This window comes from Ylistrum balloti, unplaced genomic scaffold (assembly GCF_031769215.1).
Source record: "Ylistrum balloti isolate Yb309-2 unplaced genomic scaffold, AGI_CSIRO_Ybal_v1 Utg369946, whole genome shotgun sequence".
In the NCBI taxonomy this organism is placed as follows: domain Eukaryota; kingdom Metazoa; phylum Mollusca; class Bivalvia; order Pectinida; family Pectinidae; genus Ylistrum; species Ylistrum balloti.
Window position 1 is genome coordinate 806,404 of NW_026782051.1, and position 20,026 is coordinate 826,429.

At 36.0% G+C, this 20,026-nt stretch overlaps 1 protein-coding gene across 1 annotated transcript; it reads left to right on the top strand.

Annotated features, from left to right (window-relative positions):
• The first annotated feature begins 5,149 nt into the window (after positions 1-5,149).
• LOC132547315 (solute carrier family 23 member 2-like) lies at positions 5,150-19,120 on the top strand. The gene is made up of 11 exons (XM_060211081.1): positions 5,150-5,332; positions 7,621-7,778; positions 9,003-9,091; positions 11,917-12,023; positions 12,511-12,692; positions 13,438-13,558; positions 14,284-14,440; positions 15,826-16,079; positions 16,484-16,757; positions 18,076-18,171; positions 18,903-19,120. The coding sequence occupies exons 1-11, from the start codon at positions 5,150-5,152 to the stop codon at positions 19,118-19,120; spliced, it is 1,839 nt and encodes a 612-aa protein (XP_060067064.1).
• The last annotated feature ends 906 nt before the right edge of the window (positions 19,121-20,026 follow it).

The window sequence follows — 20,026 nt, forward strand, 5'->3', positions numbered from 1 at the left end:
CACTGTGTTACGGTACTGAGGACTGTCGCTGTGTCGTGTTACGGTGCTGAAGACTGTCGCTGTGTCGTGTTACGGTACTGAAGACTGTCACTGTGTTACGGTACTGAGGACTGTCACTGTGTTACGGTACTGAAGACTGTCACTATGTCGTGTTACGGTACTGAAGACTGTCAGTGTGTCGTGTTACGGTACTGAAGACTGTCACTGTGTTACGGTACTGAGGACTGTCACTGTGTCGTGTTACGGTACTGCGGACTGCTACTGTGTCGTGTTGCGGTACTGAAGGCGGTCACTGTGTCGTGTTACGGTACTGAGGACTGTCACTGTGTCGTGTTACGGTACTGAGGACTGTCACTGTGTCGTGTTACGGTACTGTGGACTGTCGCTGTGTCGTGTTACGGTACTGAGGACTGTCACTGTGACCAGTTTTACATGCAATAGGGTGTACTGTGTGTTGAGCTTTTAGTTGTAAAAATACTCGATTTTTTTCCACTGGTGTTATGACACAAAACGTAGTTAAATGACAAGGTGTTTTGTATTCGTTATCAAAAATGAAATAAATGTCTGTTGTTTTGAGATACAATAGTGGTGATGACGTTGATCCTATAATGTTTGGTTACTACACTGTTCATCATTGAAGGTCAGGTTGCTATAAAAAGTTATACTGACATTATCAATGTGTCAAATTATTCATTTCTTTCTATGTCATTTTTTTTATCTAAATATAATTTATGTCGACAAATATCGTGAAAAGTATCACGGCATTTCATCTTAAATTATCACGAGTAAAGCAATTGTTTGTGTCGAGATCAGCACATTTTCACGCGATACACCATCTACGTTCTTGAGGATAACATAATCCATGTGTGTTTGTAAAAGAGACACTAATTAATTTATCTCTGGTAAAATACATACCAGTCCTTTATCATCATCAACCAACATTCATTTCTTTTATTCCTCATAATTGAGATTACATATTGAAAAAATGCACAAAATGTACAAAAGTCAAGTATATGACATATGTTGGTAATGTTGGTGGGTGACAAAGACAGATCTTCAATCATGTGTTTGATTTAATTTGTACTTTGAAACATAATTTCCGGGTATTCCGTTTACTCGGGCTTTACCCTACTATGATAACCTCCCCCGTTATAGAGTAAAACTTGTAAGTATCTCATAACTGATGCAATGTTAAGTCGTAGGCCTGCAAATCGTCGTCACTTGGCAGTTATATACCCGCTACTGTAAGAATACCAACTTCGTCGCTGTGTTATTATTTGGAAACAATGCAATCTGTAAGGAGATTGTCGAGCATCTTTATTCTGTGGAATAAAGAGTTTTTGATCAACACAGTTACCTTCAGTTTATCTAGAGTTACCTCATCACACATTGGTCGTGAAGCCACGAAGTAGTTCTGATGACGATCATTTGATAACGTCAGTTTGTCACTGTCGACGTTAACTTCCGTGAGAGTAAGAATGTCGCAGTTCATTGACGTATGAGATATACCTCATACATTCCACGTGGGGATCGACAAATTAATCAATCAAACAGCATATGAAAGGAATTTGTACATTTTGGTGTTAATTCAGCGTTTTGTTTATACCTGTAGTTGCTTTCGTTGTCCCACCGATCTCGCGCACCATCGTTTCTGTCGAATTCATCGTCTGAATCGTAGTTTCATATCAACTGTATTCCCCATATTGTAACAGTTAATAATTTATGTTTCAATTATCAAATATCTATAAAATTAAAAACAAAACCGAGGAATACGTCGTTTAAATTTTCTGTTTAAGCGAAAAGTGACGTCATCAAGTTCAAATATTATAGTTGAAATAGTAAAGTCACAAATTTAACCAGAAGATTGATATGAAAAATGTAAACTCTCGTATTTCCTTTCTTTTTCTTTTTTGAATAATTACATTATTCTATTTTTTCGTTTATTTGAGATAAAAGCAGTCCATCGGACATTGATATTTCATAAAACAGTGATTCGGATTTAATTCAGATTTCATGAAACAATGCATCTAGTGTTTCTTTGGGAAATATTTACGATTAATTTGGACTGTCAGTTTGACGTCTACTGTAGCAGGCACCGTTGACAAACGGCTTACTCCCATTTCGCCTTAGCTGTCAATTTCATGGTAAAAAATTATTCCCATTTCGCCTTAGTGCCAAAACCAGGTAGGAAGGAGTCAGCTAAGGCGAAATGGAACCTTGTATAAACAAATTAAGGAAGCCAAGTAATTAAGTTAATCATGTTTATTTAGGTCTATACTAGTATTCTTTTTGCAATGTCATCAATACAAACATAATTAACATTATAGATATATATATAATATATATTGATACAGACAAGTATACATTTCATGCAACAAAATCTTATAGTTTAGCACTATCAATCTTATCATATCAATCATTTAAATCAAGCACTAATGTTCAAAAGTTTCACTGCTTCGATATGCTTTAATAAAAAGTCCTAACATTCAAATTAAGCACTATAAATATCACAACACTGTTGAACTAGTCACTGAGTTTCAGAATGTAGGATGCTGCGTCTCCATACTGGATGTAGTCTTTGGTCCCATTCAACAGATCAGTCTTTAGGTTTGCTAGACGTTCTTCCACTTCTCTGTACTTCCTTGGTTTCTTTCGTCTCTGTCCACCTGCTGCATATTGAATCATCTCGGTAGCTGCTTGAAGTCGCTGGAACTCCTCGATTATCTTCCATACAAGATGTCTACCACCTCTGTTAGTCTCTAAAAAGACTACATGTAGCATAACTCCTGCCATGTTGATTGTGAAACTAATACTTTAGCATACTGTCAAAGGTCTTTTATAGATAACATGTAAGCTGAGATGAGGAGTTATTCCAAGCTGAATCTCTGTAAGTCTAGTGTTATTCCAAGCTGTTACTTCTAGGGTGAACAGATAATTCAGTCTGTAAAAATCTACTATGAATATTTTTGTATGCATATATCCCCAAGAAAAACTATCTAAAACTATAACTAAAAATATAAGTTGCTTATAAACATACCTTTCATTGAAAAACTAGGTTTTTAAAATAAGGTATGTTCCTTCTTTGAATTATAACAGAAACAAGAAATAAAATCAATATTTATTTAAATATATTTAATTGATTTAGTATTAAAATGTACATGTTCCAATACAACATGTATTTCTTCATATATATTTTATATCATATATATCTTTAATCTATGTGGCCTTTGGTCAATTATAATGAAGATTTAACTGTAGAATGAGTTATTGTAAAAACAACAACTGCTGCATGTAATTGGTTTGTTTATCTTTCTACACTTTTCCTAAATTCCCACTTTGCCTTAGCCCCATTCCCATTTCGCCTTAGCACATTTCCACCTGTTTTATACCAAAATATGTAACTAAGGCGAAATGGGAACACACCTGACAAACTTGGTAATCTAGTTGTTATTGCTAATAATGAATTTGTGGCAAAAATTATACATATAAATTTGACAATAAATCTGTTTTATTCTAATTTGATAGCTTTGTAAAGTTACTTTTTATGAAGGTCTTACATACGTCCAGCAACTTCGGACTTTTCAGTACAGAGTTTAATGATACAGAAGTGAATGTGACCGGTGGCCAGTTTTGTTTACCAAGGAGACATCTTGATTATTAATTTCATCACCGACCGAATCGTTGTAAACTGTATAGTTTACAGCCTCATACACTACAATATTACGTATTAATGATATATATATAGGCGAATGCAACACAGAATGTAAATATTACATTTATATCTACCAGGCTTACTTTTTAGTGACCTTCGCACCCTGATCACCGATTGTGTATTCATACGCTTGACCAGATGGCCGTTCATAGCCTGGTATACCTCCATCTAGTTTACATAAAACTACGCGGGAAAATGGTAGTAGAATAGAAACACATGTACAACTACATGTATAATGGAACCTACCTGGTGTTTGTTTATATTAAACACTAACGTCTATTATGTTGAAGGTCCCTGTGCCTCAGACATATTTCGAATAATTGGTTGTGGATTTCAATAACAAATGAAATAGTGTAAGTGAGTTTTATAAAGGGACAAGAGACTTTATCTATGAAATGCTGACTAGACATCTCTGCCTTGGTTGTGGATTTCAATAACAAATGAAATAGTGTATGTGAGTTTTATAAAGGGACAAGAGACTTTATCTATGAAATGATGACTGGACATCTCTGCCTATCCCAGTGATTTGTTTACTGTTGCACTTTACCATTATTGTTCCCAATAGTTTCTGGCTAATTTGTATGCATGTACATACTAACCTACGTTATAAGTGTTTGTGTTAAAACATATCCGGGTGCAGTTTGTAGATAGATCCATTTGCAGCACCGCACTGTGCCTTCTTAAGGTATAGTTTGTGACATTAGGGTAAGAAATTAAGGACTTTCCAGTGTGACCCGAGCCTGACAAGACATTGAGTTTATATATATAAACCATCAAAAGGGACATTTTCATTGTAGAAAACATCTTTTTCTCTCTCATATAGCTGAGATTCCACAGCAACTGTTGTGTAAATGACGTCATGATTGATGTATATTCTACATGTCATATGTCCTTACTCTGCCGTTGTCACAATACATGTCGTCATGTAACAAATCATGTGTTCATAAAATATATCTTTATTAACAAGTGATATACAATAAAATTTGTCCGAATGATTGACTTTATATAAACGTATCAACAGCTTACCATTTAGATAGGTAATATTTCTCGGAACGCTGTAAAATGTAAATTATAATCTTAAATATAAATCCGTTACTTTTTATCTACGCTGCCTTCTTCCCCGTGTTGATGTTTCCTCGTACCCCCTAATTCGTGGCTTCCTCACCAGTAGTCCCTCTGATTTCCTCTTACTCTATCACATTCTCTCTTCACTCATCCATATCTCAATGTTTACCGCCTACTGTACAACGATATACTACAGCATACAATTGGCTGTGTATGAACGGGTATTAAAATTTATCGCTTGAAGGGCTGTATCAGATTCAGACCTGGTATTTCATTGTTACAGATTTATATGAAGAATATATACGATGTTCACTGACCATAAAGCAAATTAATTTCTCGTCTACTTTACTTCTAGATACCGAGGTAGTAAACATGGCTGACGTGAAAGATGTTTGTGAAAATGGCGAGACTTGTCCTGGAGTTGATATTGAACTGGACATTCCGGACGAGTCCACGGATGCACCAGACATAGTATACAAGGAAGTCCCTGAACCGCTGCTCTACAAGATCTCGGACAGACCACCTGTTCATATGACGTTTTTCTTTGCCTTTCAGGTAAAGTATCATTTCACTCTTTACAGGGTTTATAGTTCTTGCGGCGTCTGTTCTCATCAGGTTTTATTAAAGACTCGCGGAATTCACTATATAAATGTACTATATTGGGATATATTGGTCAATTTCGTAAACATTTATAGACTGTAAGCTACGAAAGTTTTGTATTAACCGTTCTATCAATCATTTTGTTTATTGTCCTTTCTACTAGTTACAAAAGTTTGTCATATGAATGTTGTCTTAGATTCCATCCACACTGTGCACGTAAAATGTACTAGTACCTTTAAAGAGTCTTCTTCAATGCGTCAACGAACATAATTCTTTTGCATAATCAACCATGCTTCCTGTAATAGAATGCTATAAAACTATGTTTTAACCATTGAAGGTTGCGTTTAATTAAAAGTGCATTGGAATGGAACGGTGCATAGTTGTTTCCTAGTACCCATTTGTATCGAATGTGTATAGGAACTGATGTGGTTAATATTTGTCAAGGCAATTAATTGTCTAAAACCTGAGACATTTGAGGGGCGAATAAGAACTGACAAAGAACCGTGCTTCTTGGTCTATGGGCAGTAAATAGCTGGTATGGCTCAATTAAGGATTGAGAAAATATCAAAACTTAAAGTTTCTTTCTGTTCTTAAAAGGCTCACATGTACTATTGTGAAGGAAGACTAAATCCAGTTTATTTACATGTAGATTTAGTTTATGTATATATCGAAAGGGGAGATAACCACGACGAAGACAGCAAAATACTGGAGCGGAAAAAACTTTAGGATACATTTAAAATTTATTAGCTATTACATAATTCTTTAAACCAAATAATTTTTCATTTGATATTGGTCACATCTGTTGACTTGTGCCCTCAATAGATATCAGATAGAATATGGTGCCTTTTTATTCATCTGTGGGTAAATCTACTTTCCCATCAAACTTGCCACCTTACAACTCCAACATCAAAGACACAGAGTGGAATAATTTAGGTGATGTGCATACCACGTTTTAATACACACACATGTACTATATATTCCTCTGAAATTATCAGGCATATAAAAATTACGAAATTGATGAAAATGTAGGGCTAGAGGACTTCAGATTTTGACATTTCTTTCTCAACCTTCACCTAGTCTCAAAATGTAAGTCACTACCTAATCCTACATGGACAAATGATCTATAGAATGGAGTTGAGTTCTTTGGTTGTTTCTATTTTATTACAGCGATGTACAGAAAGGTTCTATTTACTTGTTTATCTTTTGTACAATCCTTAGGGTTACATCTATCGATTTGCACGTGGTTTTGAGGATTCCCGGTCTTTTTTTTTATGTCTAAAACGTTCACAGAGATAAAGTGTATTTCCTTTCTCTGACACAGGAGTAGTTGACCTATTATTAGCATAAATAAGCTTCAATTCGTCAATTTTTTACAGAAATTTCCATAATATTCACACTGTATTAGGATACCTTCACCGAGAAAAAGATAGATATAAGACTATGTTTCCCTGCTACCTGAATGATAACAATGTCTTTCACTTTGAATTAAAAATTGTTACACGTGTACAAAATGTACGATGTTCCTGAACAGGCTAAGCGGTTTCGTTTGCACTTTTATCTTTAGCTTTCATATTCTCAATGAAACACACAATAAATGATCGTATCAAATGCTTTGAGTCAACTTCGGTATTGATTTTTGTACATTTCACATTCATTTAAATAAATATTCATTTATGGCCTTATGTAATTTTGAATCGGCAGAGACCATAATTCAAAAACAGTTCTCTGCGTTTGTTTCTGGCTTTGCCATAGATTTCAAATATTTTACTACGGAATAAATTCTCCACATCTAATTGTTAGACGACGTCACGTGGTAGCTATCTCATGTTAGACAGTCGTGACGTTATACGTTTATACCAGGTTTTTTTTGGGTTTTTTTTTGCGTTTTGTTTCTGTTTTTTTTTTCCGTTTTTTTATTTGTTTGTTTGTTTGTTTGTTTTTGTTTTCAATTGCCCCCAATAACTTTCTACTCATTCACTTCTTGAAACCTGCTGTTTATCTTGATTTCCCCTCTCTTCAGCTGGTAACCAATTTCAACTATGCTGACGACAATACGAGTTACCTCCCTTCCACCGATAAATGTCTTCGCGTATGTACCGGTATTGTATGGATGGGAGTGTAAACGGCGAACCTGTGTGTATTGGTTTGTAAACACTATTATTGCACAGATTGAAATAGAAATGAAATCATCTTTTGAAGTAATTTCCTAGATAATTTATACAGTTTATCATTGTAATTTACAGCAAGTACTTGTAGCATTGTCGGGGTCTCTAGCTGTGTCGTCATTCGTGGCGGACGTCGCATGTGCGTCTGACTTTTCGGACATCAGGACAGACCTCCTCAGTTCTACTTTATTAATGAATGGCGTGACTACATTGTTGATGGTCACTCTTGGGGCGAGGTAAGTGTTCTAGTAATAATATCAAAGAAGTTCACTAGTTCACACGTTTCTGCTACTGCAAATTAACTATGAAAGTCTGTTGTCCATAATAAAAGAACATATTGCTTGGAGCGTGAATTATTTTGCGGATTTCCTTCCAATATTAAACAGCTTAGTGATTGACATGTGTTGTAGATATCGCTATATTTTACCTCACGTAACTCTTTAGTTTGTTAAGTGGCATGTTTTGTAGGGTGTGACCACTTTCTCTATAGTTTGTCAGGTGGTATGTTTTGAAGGCTGTGGCCACTTTCTCTATAGTTTGTTAAGTGGCATGTTTTGAAGGGTGAAGCCACTTTCTCTATAGTTTGGTTAGTGGCATGTTTTGTAGGGTGTAACCACTTTCTCTATAGTTTGGTAAGTGGCATGTTTTGTAGGGTGTAACCACTTTCTCTATAGTTTGTCAGGTGGTATGTTTTGAAGGCTGTGGCCACTTTCTCTATAGTTTGTTAAGTGGCATGTTTTGAAGGGTGAAGCCACTTTCTCTATAGTTTGGTTAGTGGCATGTTTTGTAGGGTGTAACCACTTTCTCTATAGTTTGGTAAGTGGCATGTTTTGTAGGGTGTAACCACTTTCTCTATAGTTTGGTAAGTGGCATATTTTGTAGGGTGTGGCTGATAGTTTTGGCGAGTGTCATACGGAATGTATGTGTTTCCTTTTAAAATGTGGAGCAATGTGACTGTCATGTTTTGCAGGCTGTCTGTAATTCACTCCAACGGCTATATGATTTGTGAATGTAGTATTTTGCGGGCTGTCTGTTATTCACTATAACGACTCAAGAGCTAAGCGAGTGTCATATTTTGCTGGCAGTCTGTGTTTTACTCTAACGAATTTATAACTTAGCGATTGTCATATTTTGAGGACTGTACTGTTTTTCGCTCTAACGACTATAGAACTTGGTGTCATATTTTGCTGACTCTTTGTGTTTCCCTTTAACGGCTATGGAGCTTGGTGACTGTCATATTTTGCAGGCTGTCTGTGTTAAACTCTAACGATCCCAGAGCTTGGTGACTGTCATATTTTGCACGCTGTCTGTGTTTCGCTCTGACGACTCTAGAGCTTGGTGACTGTCATATTTTGCAGGCTGTCTGTGTTAAACTCTAACGATCCCAGAGCTTGGTGACTGTCATATTTGCAGGCTGCCTGTGTTTACCTCTAACGCTTGATGAGTGGAATCTTTTGCAGGTTGCCACTGTTTCAGGGAGCAGCATCTGATTATGTAGTTCCTCTCCTTGCCATGCAGATCATCGATAAAGACTTTTGCGCACTGCCAGGTTTGTTGCATCGACCGCTTCACTCTTATATTGAATCTGCATCACATACTCTTTATCTGACTACAGAAACTTTCGTCTTTGAAGCTTACCGATTTTTTTATTTTAATTTGTGTAAATTCAGACTCGATGAAAATAAATACAAGTTTCACAAAAGACCCGCCGATTTCGAGATAACGAGATTCGACTTTGAAAAGTCACGTTTACTTCGTCATTGTCATTGTATTAAAACCACGGACTTATATACACAGGATTAAAGGTAAATTGAGAGGCAGACAGTCGTTACGCTCCGCTGCGCAAATATAAAAGGTGGACAATACACATGCGGAGCTGAAGACAAGTTGCCTATCCCTGTGTATACAAGTCCGTGTTAAAACAATGAAGGTTTCGGTTATATTTACTTGCTATCAAAATACTCCATCAAGCACTTTTCAACTTCCTCTTTACCTTTAAGTTTCAAATTCAGACTATGAAAATAAATACAAGTTTCACAAAAGACCCGCCGATTTCCAGATAATGCATTGAAAACAATTTACCGTCACACAAAACAATGCATTTCGGTTATATTTACTTGCTATCAAAATACTCCATCAAGCACTTTTCAACTTCCTCTTTACCTTTAAGTTTCACAAGTAGTAAGATAGTAGTAAACCACCTAATATTGATTACCATAATGCATTGCCAAACAATTTCCCTCACACAAACTCACTCATGCATTTCCAAACAATTTCCCTCACACAAACTCACTCATGCATTGCCAAACAATTTCCCTCACACAAACTGACTCATGCATTTCCAAACAAGTTCCCCCACACAAACTCACTCATGCATTTCCAAACAATTTCCCTCACACAAACTCACTCATGCATTTCCAAACAATTTCCCTCACACAAACTCACTCATGCATTTCCAAACAATTTCCCTCACACAAACTCACTCATGCATTTCCAAACAATTTCCCTCACACAAACTCACTCATGCATTGCCATACAATCATCATCACACAAACTCACTCATGCATTGCCATACAATCATCATCACACAAACTCACTCATGCATTGCCATACAATCATCATCACACAAACTCACTCATGCATTGCCATACAATCATCATCACACAAACTCACTCATGCATTGCCATACAATTACCCTCACACAAACTCATTCATACAATTACCCTCACAAATGTCATGGAAAAATGAAGGCACAAGCGATGTAATTTGATTGGTTCTTGAAGAAAACAACTGACCAATCACAGGCTGACATGCTCCTTTTGAAGATTACAAACGAACAACATTCTATTTCAAAGCCATAACAATACACTGTTACGCGACTTCGAGATTCGTTTGATGTACATCAAAGGATCAAACCAGTATTCTCACCTTGTCCACAAGGTGTCGCTATAGAGCCTTCAGTTTTGCCAAGACATACAATTACCCTCCCGAATACTCAATCTCACATTGTCTTTCAATTACCCTCACAAACACTCAATCTCACATTGCCTCACAATTACCCTCCCGGATACTCAATCTCACTCTGCCATATAATTACCCTCCCGAATACTCAATCTCACATTGCCATATAATCACGTTCGGGAACACTCAATCCCGCGTTTTCAATACAGGATTTAAACTTAATAAAGAGGTTGTCTGACCTCCTGTGTTGAGATGAAGAGATTTTTGTGAAATTTGGTCAATAGTGTCCTTGAATGAAAAAAAAGAACTATTGACATGTCAATAGAACGTTAATTCAGAATCTTGATTAGTCATGTTTGCATTTATGACCTGGCGCAACTGATTGAAAAAATATTATATGTTATAGTTTCAAAAGACTTCTTCCATGAAAATAAGGAAATTTGAGGAAATAGATATTGTTTAACTGATATAGAAATACACAAAAAGGGGAAAATCTTTTAAAGAGTTTTTTGTTGAGATGAAAGTTTGACTAATTTAGTCGAGGTGAAGAAAGTTTGATTTGCAGCATCATTTTATGAATGGTATTCACTCACTTTCATTAATCAATATTTAGTTTGTGTTGTTTGAAATTATTTTATTTATTTATTTATTCTTTTTTTTTGGTTTTTTGCTTTGTTGTTGTTTTTTTGTTGTTGGTTTTTTTTTGTTTTTGTATCAAGGGGTTGGGTCCCTTAGTTGCAAAAGGACATCTTGATTTTTCTAAAGGCAGCAATTTTTGTGCAATTGGACGATATCTACATAATTCGCCTGTTATCCAGTGAATTTACCTATATAATATATGTGTGTATACATCACTTGTATTATATAGTCGTTTCTGATGTCCTAACATGGACAGCAATGACTTTACGTCATCAACTGAAAAAGGCGCAACAAAACGACGGGCACACGTGGTAGCATGTTATAAGTATTCGACCTTAATGTCATCCTCCAGATACCTGGTAAGGAATATCCAGCATAGAATATCCTTTATCTTCACGTGAAGGATGCCTAGACTAACTGATGCTGAACGCAGCAGGGCAGTACAGTTACGGTTGGGTGGAAACACTCAAATGTTGTAGCAAGAATGAGTGTCCACTAAATCACAATAAGCCCACTTAATAGTCGCCTTAGATTGACCGGTACAACTGTCGACCGTCATCGACCGAAGGTTACGACGCCGCCCGAAGACCGATTCATGAGGTTGCAGCACTTGCGCAATTGTTTCAGAACTGTACAAAAAACTGCAAACGAGACACTTCTGGAAGAATGGCAGAATATATATATATATAATATGGCCATAAGACATATATGTACTTTAAGATTCATAGTGAGTCTTAATCTATTACGCCATATAAGGTTTAATGTTCTTTTCAGATTCGGCTACCAATTACGCCGTAGAAAATACAACTCTGCCTATGACAAACAGTACGGGATCTATAACGGACTTGAAGAGACAATTGTCTTTTACCAAATTACAAGAGGTATTTATCTAGGATTAACATTTAACAAAAGTTAACAGAATCGACATGATTGGCTGAAAAGTCTATTACCGAACTGAAGAAGGATATCAAACTTAGAAACTAACTAAAACATTATCTGGATGGAAACGAATATTGAACGTTTCCGTCAATTAAGTAAACAATGATGGCGTTTACAAACTACATCGATATAAATTGCAACATAAATAACATCAATCAGTAAAATATGTATAGCATTAACCATAACCAAAATAACTGTCATTGTATATACATCAAATCAAGTGAGTGTTGGTAAAGCAACATGTTTAGTACCACAACCAGTCATCATTTCGATATTATCTTAATTAATATAAAATATTAATAGTTTACGGTACTTGTCAGTTTACAATGTAGATCTCAAACCGTTTACAAATATTAAAGGAAATGTGGACGCTAAGACAAACAGAAATCGAACGTGTTAAATAAATGTATAATTTCTGTGCTGTATCAGTTTCAGGGCTGTTTGATCCTGGTCGGGATCATTCACTGCTTGGTTGGACTGACAGGCTTAGGCGGTCTCCTCCTCAGGTTTATAGGGCCAGTCACAGTCGTTCCTGCAATCTTACTTAGCGGCATATTTCTATCACGTGCTACTGCGAAATTCGCCAGATCACACTGGGGCATGGCAGCTCTGTAAGTATAACAATATTGATGTGAGTTATATGTTGTTTGTTTATAAACTGTCAATAATAATACATTGTAACTGTCCAAAGCAGCTACGTGTCGGTATAGCTCTCTATTCGTAAAGACGACAGGCAATATGTACACTCATAGTTGAACTGTCGCTACTCAATGTCAATTAGCGCAGTTTTCGCTTGTTCTCGTTAAATCTTCATACATGTCTATTTTCAGCTTGTTTCTTAAATATATGAATGCAATGATATGACAATTTAAATACAATAGCTGGAATAAAATAGAAGTTCTTAAAACACAACCAGTAGAAGACAAGAGTGCGACGTTTCGATGACTACACGGTACTAGCACTGACGTACGTAGTGTACGAGATGGTAAGGAATCGACCAATTTTTACGCTATACTATAATGCTATGTACACTAAGGTCGAACATATTATGGGAAGATGATCGACAGATTACATACAAAAGTGCACTTGATGGTGACAATATAATGCAGTCAATTAGGCTATGCTTTGTTTACACTTGTTCATAGATGTTTGAAGGTAAGTGGTCCTGTGCATTGAGTGTCCATCACATGTATTTCTAAAAAAAAGAACTATATCTACAGTGTATTAATTATCAGTCACGTGTATCAAGTATCAATCACGTATATATCTAGAACTATACCTACGTGAATCAGATATCAATCATGTGAATTTCTATAACAGTAGCTGTTATTATGTAGTAATCACTCGTGTTTGTAGAACTGCATCTACGTCCATCATCTTATCTCTTTATGTGGGACATAAGAAGATGCCTTTTCCTGCCTGGTCACGAAAAAGAGGGTTCTTCATTTATTGGTATCCATTCCATCAGGTTTTCTCGGTAAATATTATTTGTTTTACCGAAGGTAATAATCATAGATATTTGCCATTCATGTTTCACATAAATCAATATTATTTTCGTTTTTAGGTTTGGATTTCAATGTGAATAAACCTTTGTTAAAAGAATCTTCGGAAAAACAGAAAAAATGATAATTTCTCCTCTTGGGTTTAATATCACACTGTGATTTGATACATAAACATCAGGGTAAATATATACATAATCCTGTTAACCAATAGAGCTGAAGGCAATTATGTGAACCCTCTGTAGTTATGTCTTGTTTCAAAAATAACATAAGATAATCGGTAGTGTTTTGGGGTAAATATCACGATAGAGCCTCGCGATAATAATTGAACCGATCCTCAATCGACGTGTCTGATGATCTAAACAGGATTTACAGACATTTTATCAAAATAGTTGGGAGAAGACTTTGTGATAACAAGTAAACTATGCTTCAAAATGTACTGCGTCACATAAATTATAATAACACACAATAACAGCTGAACAGTGCTATGGAAATATATGAAACTATTTAGCTCTATCGAATTGAATAACGAATCAAGTGTCCTAAATTTCGTGTTTTCCACTTGAAGAATTAAAAGAGTGAACGATTACCAAAGAGTCTCTAATAATTGTCTGTAAACTGTCCTTAATGCTGCTCTGTTTATTATTTACAGTATAACTAGCCCCGTAAACATGTCTTTATCACCTGACACATAATGTTACAGCTTTTGATTGGTATACTTGCGGGCTGGTTGATGTCAGCCCTGATGACTTGGTTCGGTGCTTTAACAACAGATGTTAATGAGACTCAGTATATGGCAAGAGTAGATGCGCAATCTGGAGTGATCAGAGATGCCAACTGGTTCAAAGTGCCATACCCAAGTAGGTTTATAGTGTTAACTCATACCCAAGTACGTTTACAGTTTTAAGTCATACCAAAGTAGGTTTACAGTGATAACTATACCCAAGTAGGTTTACAATTTTAACACATACCCAAGTAGGTTTACAATGTTAACCCATACCCAAGTAGGTTTATTGTGTTAACTCATACCCAAGTAGGTTTACTCATACCCAAGTAGGTTTTAATTGTGTTAACTCATACCCAAGTAGGTTTACAGTGTTAACCCATACCCAAGTAGGTTTATAGTTTTAACTCATACCCAAGTAGGTTTACAATGTTAACCCATACCCAAGTAGGTTTATAGTGTTTACCCATACCCAAGTAGGTTTACAGTGTTAACTATACCCAAGTAGGTTGACAATGTTAACTCATACCCAAGTAGGTTTATAGTGTTAAGTCATACCCAAGTAGGTTTACAGTGTTAACTATACCCAAGGAGGTTTACGGTGTTAACTCATACCCAAGTAGGTTTACAGTGTTAACCCATACCCAAGTAGGTTTATAGTTTTAACTCATACCCAAGTAGGTTTACAGTGTTAACCCACACCCAAGTAGGTTTATAGTTTTAACTCATACCCAAGTAGGTTTATAGTGTTAACTATATTCAAGTAGGTTGACAATGTTAACTCATACCCAAGTAGGTTTATAGTGTTAAGTCATACCAAAGTAGGTTTACAGTGTTAGCTATACCCAAGGGGGTTTACGGTGTTAACTCATACCCAAGTAGGTTTACAATGTTAACCCATACCCAAGTAGGTTTATTGTGTTAACTCATACCCAAGTAGGTTTACGGTGTTAACTCATACCCAACTAGGTTAACAATGTTAACCCATACCCAAGTAGGTTTATTGTGTTAACTCATACCCAAGTAGGTTTATAGTGTTAACTCATACCAAAGTAGGTTTATAGTTTTAACTCATACCCAAGTAGGTTTACAATGTTAACTGTACCCAAGTAGGTTTACAGTGTTAACCCATACACAAGTAGGTTTACATACAGTGTTAACCCATACCCAAGTAGGTTTACAATGTTAACTCATACCCAAGTAGGTTTACAGTGTTAACCTATACCCAAGTACGTTTACAGTGTTAACTCATACCGAATTAGGTTTACCATATTTTAACTGATATTACGTAAACCACTTCCCCTTCCCCTCTTTAGTTCCCTCAGTATCACCTCCCACTTTGTCGTTAGGATAGGGTTTAATATAAATTGGCAACTATTTGTCTTTATCCCGCTACAGATATTTGATAAAATAAGAAGCAATTATCACGACTATCAATTCCGGAATCACATGTCCCAGAGACACGAAGGGAATAAAGGCATACGATGCATTTGTTTATATACAATGAAACTTTTGTTTCAGATCAGTTTGGCGCACCTTCATTCCATACAGGAGTATTCATCGCCTTTCTTATCGCCACGATCACCTCAATACTCGACTCAATTGGTGACTATTACGCATGCGCTAGAGTTTGCAATGTTCCCCCGCCACCAAAACATGCGGTAAACCGCGGACTGGCTGTGGAGGGATTCGCAAGTACAATATCCGGCATGCTTGGTTGCGGTCACGCCACAACCACTAATGGAGGTAGTATTGGAGCCGTAGGAGTTACAAAGGTACAGGGTAGTCAAGGTCGAATAATTGTCCTTACTGATAAGTTGTCAAAACAAAATTAACTAAACGCTTTCACGCCAAATTGCATCATAGGTTTCTAATATCAATGTGAAATAACTGTCAAATGATTCAACGAAATCTATAGATTTACTATTACAGCATCATTACATGATATTGCACCTTTTGGTAAAGTAGATGTGACCGCTAACTTTAGGACCATCCATAAGTTATGTTATCACTGATTACCTAGCTCTTTCAAGGATTGCAAATACAAACACAAGTGAAAAGAACCTTTTTGTATACTAATTTAGAATAAGGTAAAATACATAAAGACAGTGAGTTAGGTTGCACCAATAGTCTGTTTCGTTCTATTTATGGTAACAGTGTGATGCAATTCTTTTTACAGGTGGCAAGTCGTGACGTTTTCGTGTGTGTTGCAGTGATTTATATAGTATTTGGTCTCGTTGGAAAAGTTTCTGCAGTCTTTATAACCATACCACAACCAGTTTTAGGGGGCGCCATGATCGTTATGTTTGGAATGTTCAATGGTATCGTCCTGTCAAATCTCCAAGTTATATCACTTTCATCTACTCGGAACCTCGCTATCATCGGGACGTCTTTGCTCGTTGGCCTGATGGTACCGTACTGGTTAGAGGCTTTTCCGAATGATTTCAGCACTGGTAGGTTACAAGCATTACACATTATATTAAACATAAAGACAACGAGAAAATATGACGAATAAACAAAATCATAATCTAACCAAGAAACATATGAATTGAGGCCTCGATATAAACAAAAGATTTACACAGATAACCATGACAAGCGCTAGGAGAATACAACTGGGTTTCCGGAATAATAAGCGTCTTCTGCCTGACGACACCATCATAAACAATCCAAGTTAGTAATGTCATGTTCCCAAAACAAAAAACAAGGATGATTATAAGGGAACAGAATATTTCCAAATGAGATTCATTGGCATACAGCTGTCGAATCAACGTATGGTACAACTGTCTGTCAACTGTTGACATATCGTACGAAAATCGTTAGAAAAAGGTCAAAAAAACCATTTGATATCAATGGCCTTAATATTGAAACCTAGGAGGCGGCCAAGGAAAGTCCAAAGTGATCGAGAGAAATCTATATGGGGATGTGCATTAGCCCCATATCCTGAACCCTACCGCTATTCGAATTCATTGAAACATGATATACTGATTATAGCGAATCTCGGATACTTAAAATGAACTAGCAATATCTACCACCCTCAATATTGAAGACTGTACAAACGACAATCAATTGAGAAGCATATATTGCGAAAAAAAACTCGCTTGTGTTAAATCAGGAAAACATGCATGAATTGTATTCAAATTGATTAATTTTTTTCCTTCTTTTCTTTAAAAAACTGGCTTTGACAAAAAAAAAGTACCTATGCTATTCAGAAAAGCAGTCAGTAACATGGGAATAGTCCAATGTCATAGCGTGACATGTTGTTTAAGGCTAATGCCAGCGTTATGACGCTGCAACAGAGAACAGGTATGAATAAGCAGCGAAGATATCAACATTTCTAAAGATTTTTTCCTTAATTTCTGACCCTTTAAATCGTTCTGATTGTCCATGATTGGATTATTCCAAGTTCTTCAATAATGAATGTCAGAAGACTACAATAGCAAAACATGGAGGTTTATTGTAGTTATATTTTTGGCAGCAGCTTAGTTGTATTCCCAAATGTCACATTGGCTAAAATAGCACGATTCTTTAAGGGATTAACGTCCCTGACTTAACAGCAACACAGGTAATTTCCTTCCTCGGATTTAGTGTCATTGGTGTCATATCTGTATTGATACATTTCAGAGGGTTTAAAATTGTTTAAAAGTCTTCCGTCATCAGAGTACGACTCTTTTAGATTAGATATATTGTTTGGATGACAAAATCATTCAACAGTGTAATCATCTTGCAAGTAAGGATCATGGCAGGAATGAATCATATCTTCATTTATTTCAGGAAATCCCTATAACGATAACATCATAAAAACGCTGCTAGCCAACCCTAATCTGTGTGGAGGTGTAGTTGCCTGTTTCCTAGACAACACCGTGCCTGGTAGGTATCTCTAGCGCTGTCAAAAAATGCCTTCATGGAAACGTTGCTTGCTAAAAAAACACATGTGAGATGTGAAATTTTGAATAGTTTCCATAAAATCAGTGACATTAATGGAAAATGTACAATGCACAGTCGTTATTACGACTTTTGAAAGGCGTTATTACGCGATCGCTTAATACAGAGTTGGCGCCTCAGATTGTGTCAGCTGGACCGCCCTTGTTGTGACAACGGGACATGAAAGAAAATGTCACTCTCGGAGATAATAATTATCTTGTTTGTACATAATAATGTGCGACGAGTAATATAAAACTGGCGACACTTTGGTGTGAGATATATACCTCACTGAGAAAAGCCGCAAAACGGTTTTAGTACGAATTTTTTCTTGTAATTGATATTACTCCCTTTCAAATCAACATATAAGAAGATGACACTGCTTTCAATCGTGATTCACCTACACACGTGTACCGTAGGCGATTGAGGAATTTAAGTAATTTAAGATATGTATTAGAAGACGTTGCCTTGAAGTGTGATACATAATGTATAATGCTGCAGGCGATCGAGAAAATAATAATTTGACCTACACTTGAAAATATGTGCATGCAAGCAAGGGGTTTTGTTTTGTTTATAGGAGCTTACCAAAATGATCCTATATTTCAACATGATTTGCAAAGTATATAGCATTCTTCACAATAGTCTCGTCCATATTGTTTTAATAATATTATTTTGCACAGGCACAAGAAAAGAGCGTGGTATCACAGCGTGGCAGAATTATCAGGAAGAAGATACATGTGTGTACAGTGAGGGAGTGGAAGTATACTTACCTCTCATACCGGAGAGTTGGCGCTCGTGGAAGGTTATGAAGTACCTACCTTTCTGTTATCACCGTCCTGAAAATCCGTCCAAATTTACATCAACACAAACAGAAAAACTACAGAATCATATAGAGTAGCGCTGGTCACTTGAACTTAAAACAAAAAATGCTAATTCCAACTCACCACAATTACAGACACAATATAACTATATTCCTGATTATCCCACCACAATTACAGACACAATATAACTATATTCCTGATTATCTCACCACAATTACAGACAAAATATAACTATATTCCTGATTATCTCACCACAATTACAGACAAAATGTAACTATGTTCCTGATTATCTCACCACAATTACAGACAAAATGTAACTATGTTCCTGATTATCTCACCACAATTACAGACACAATATAACTATATTCCTGATTATCTCACCACAATTACAGACAAAATATAACTATATTCCTGATTATCTCACCACATTTACAGACAAAATATAACTATATTCCTGATTATTTCACCACAATTACAGACAAAATATAACTATATTCCTGATTATCTCACCACATTTACAGACAAAATATAACTATATTCCTGATTATTTCACCACAATTACAGACACAATATAACTATATTCCTGATTATCTCACCACAATTACAGACACAATATAACTATATTCCTGATTATTTCACCACAATTACAGACAAAATGTAACTATGTTCCTGATTATCTCACCACAATTACAGACACAATATAACTATATTCCTGATTATCTCACCACAATTACTGACAAAGAAGAGATTAACGTAAAATCCTCGCAGAGTTTGGTTGTATTCGTTATTCCTTATATTTCGATTACAAGCATACACAAAATCAAGCTACTGCACATTAAGAAATTCTTCATTTGTAAACATTGTTTACTTTATAATAAACGTTAAGATGTAATTCAACGTGACGAAATTGTTGTTTTTTTGTTTGTGTTTGTCATCTGCAGTAGGTTGATTGGTTTAATACTGGGAAAGTATAAATTTATTTA

What these genes read in the sequence shown, in the direction of transcription:
- LOC132547315 (XM_060211081.1), top strand. Translation starts at nt 5,150, where the DNA reads ATGGCTGACGTGAAAGATGTTTGTGAAAATGGCGAGACTTGTCCTGGA. An exon ending in GAGCCGTAGGAGTTACAAAG is followed by an intron (nt 16,080 to 16,483) that starts GTACAGGGTAGT and finishes TTCTTTTTACAG; the next exon opens with GTGGCAAGTCGTGACGTTTT. An exon ending in TCCGAATGATTTCAGCACTG is followed by an intron (nt 16,758 to 18,075) that starts GTAGGTTACAAG and finishes CATTTATTTCAG; the next exon opens with GAAATCCCTATAACGATAAC.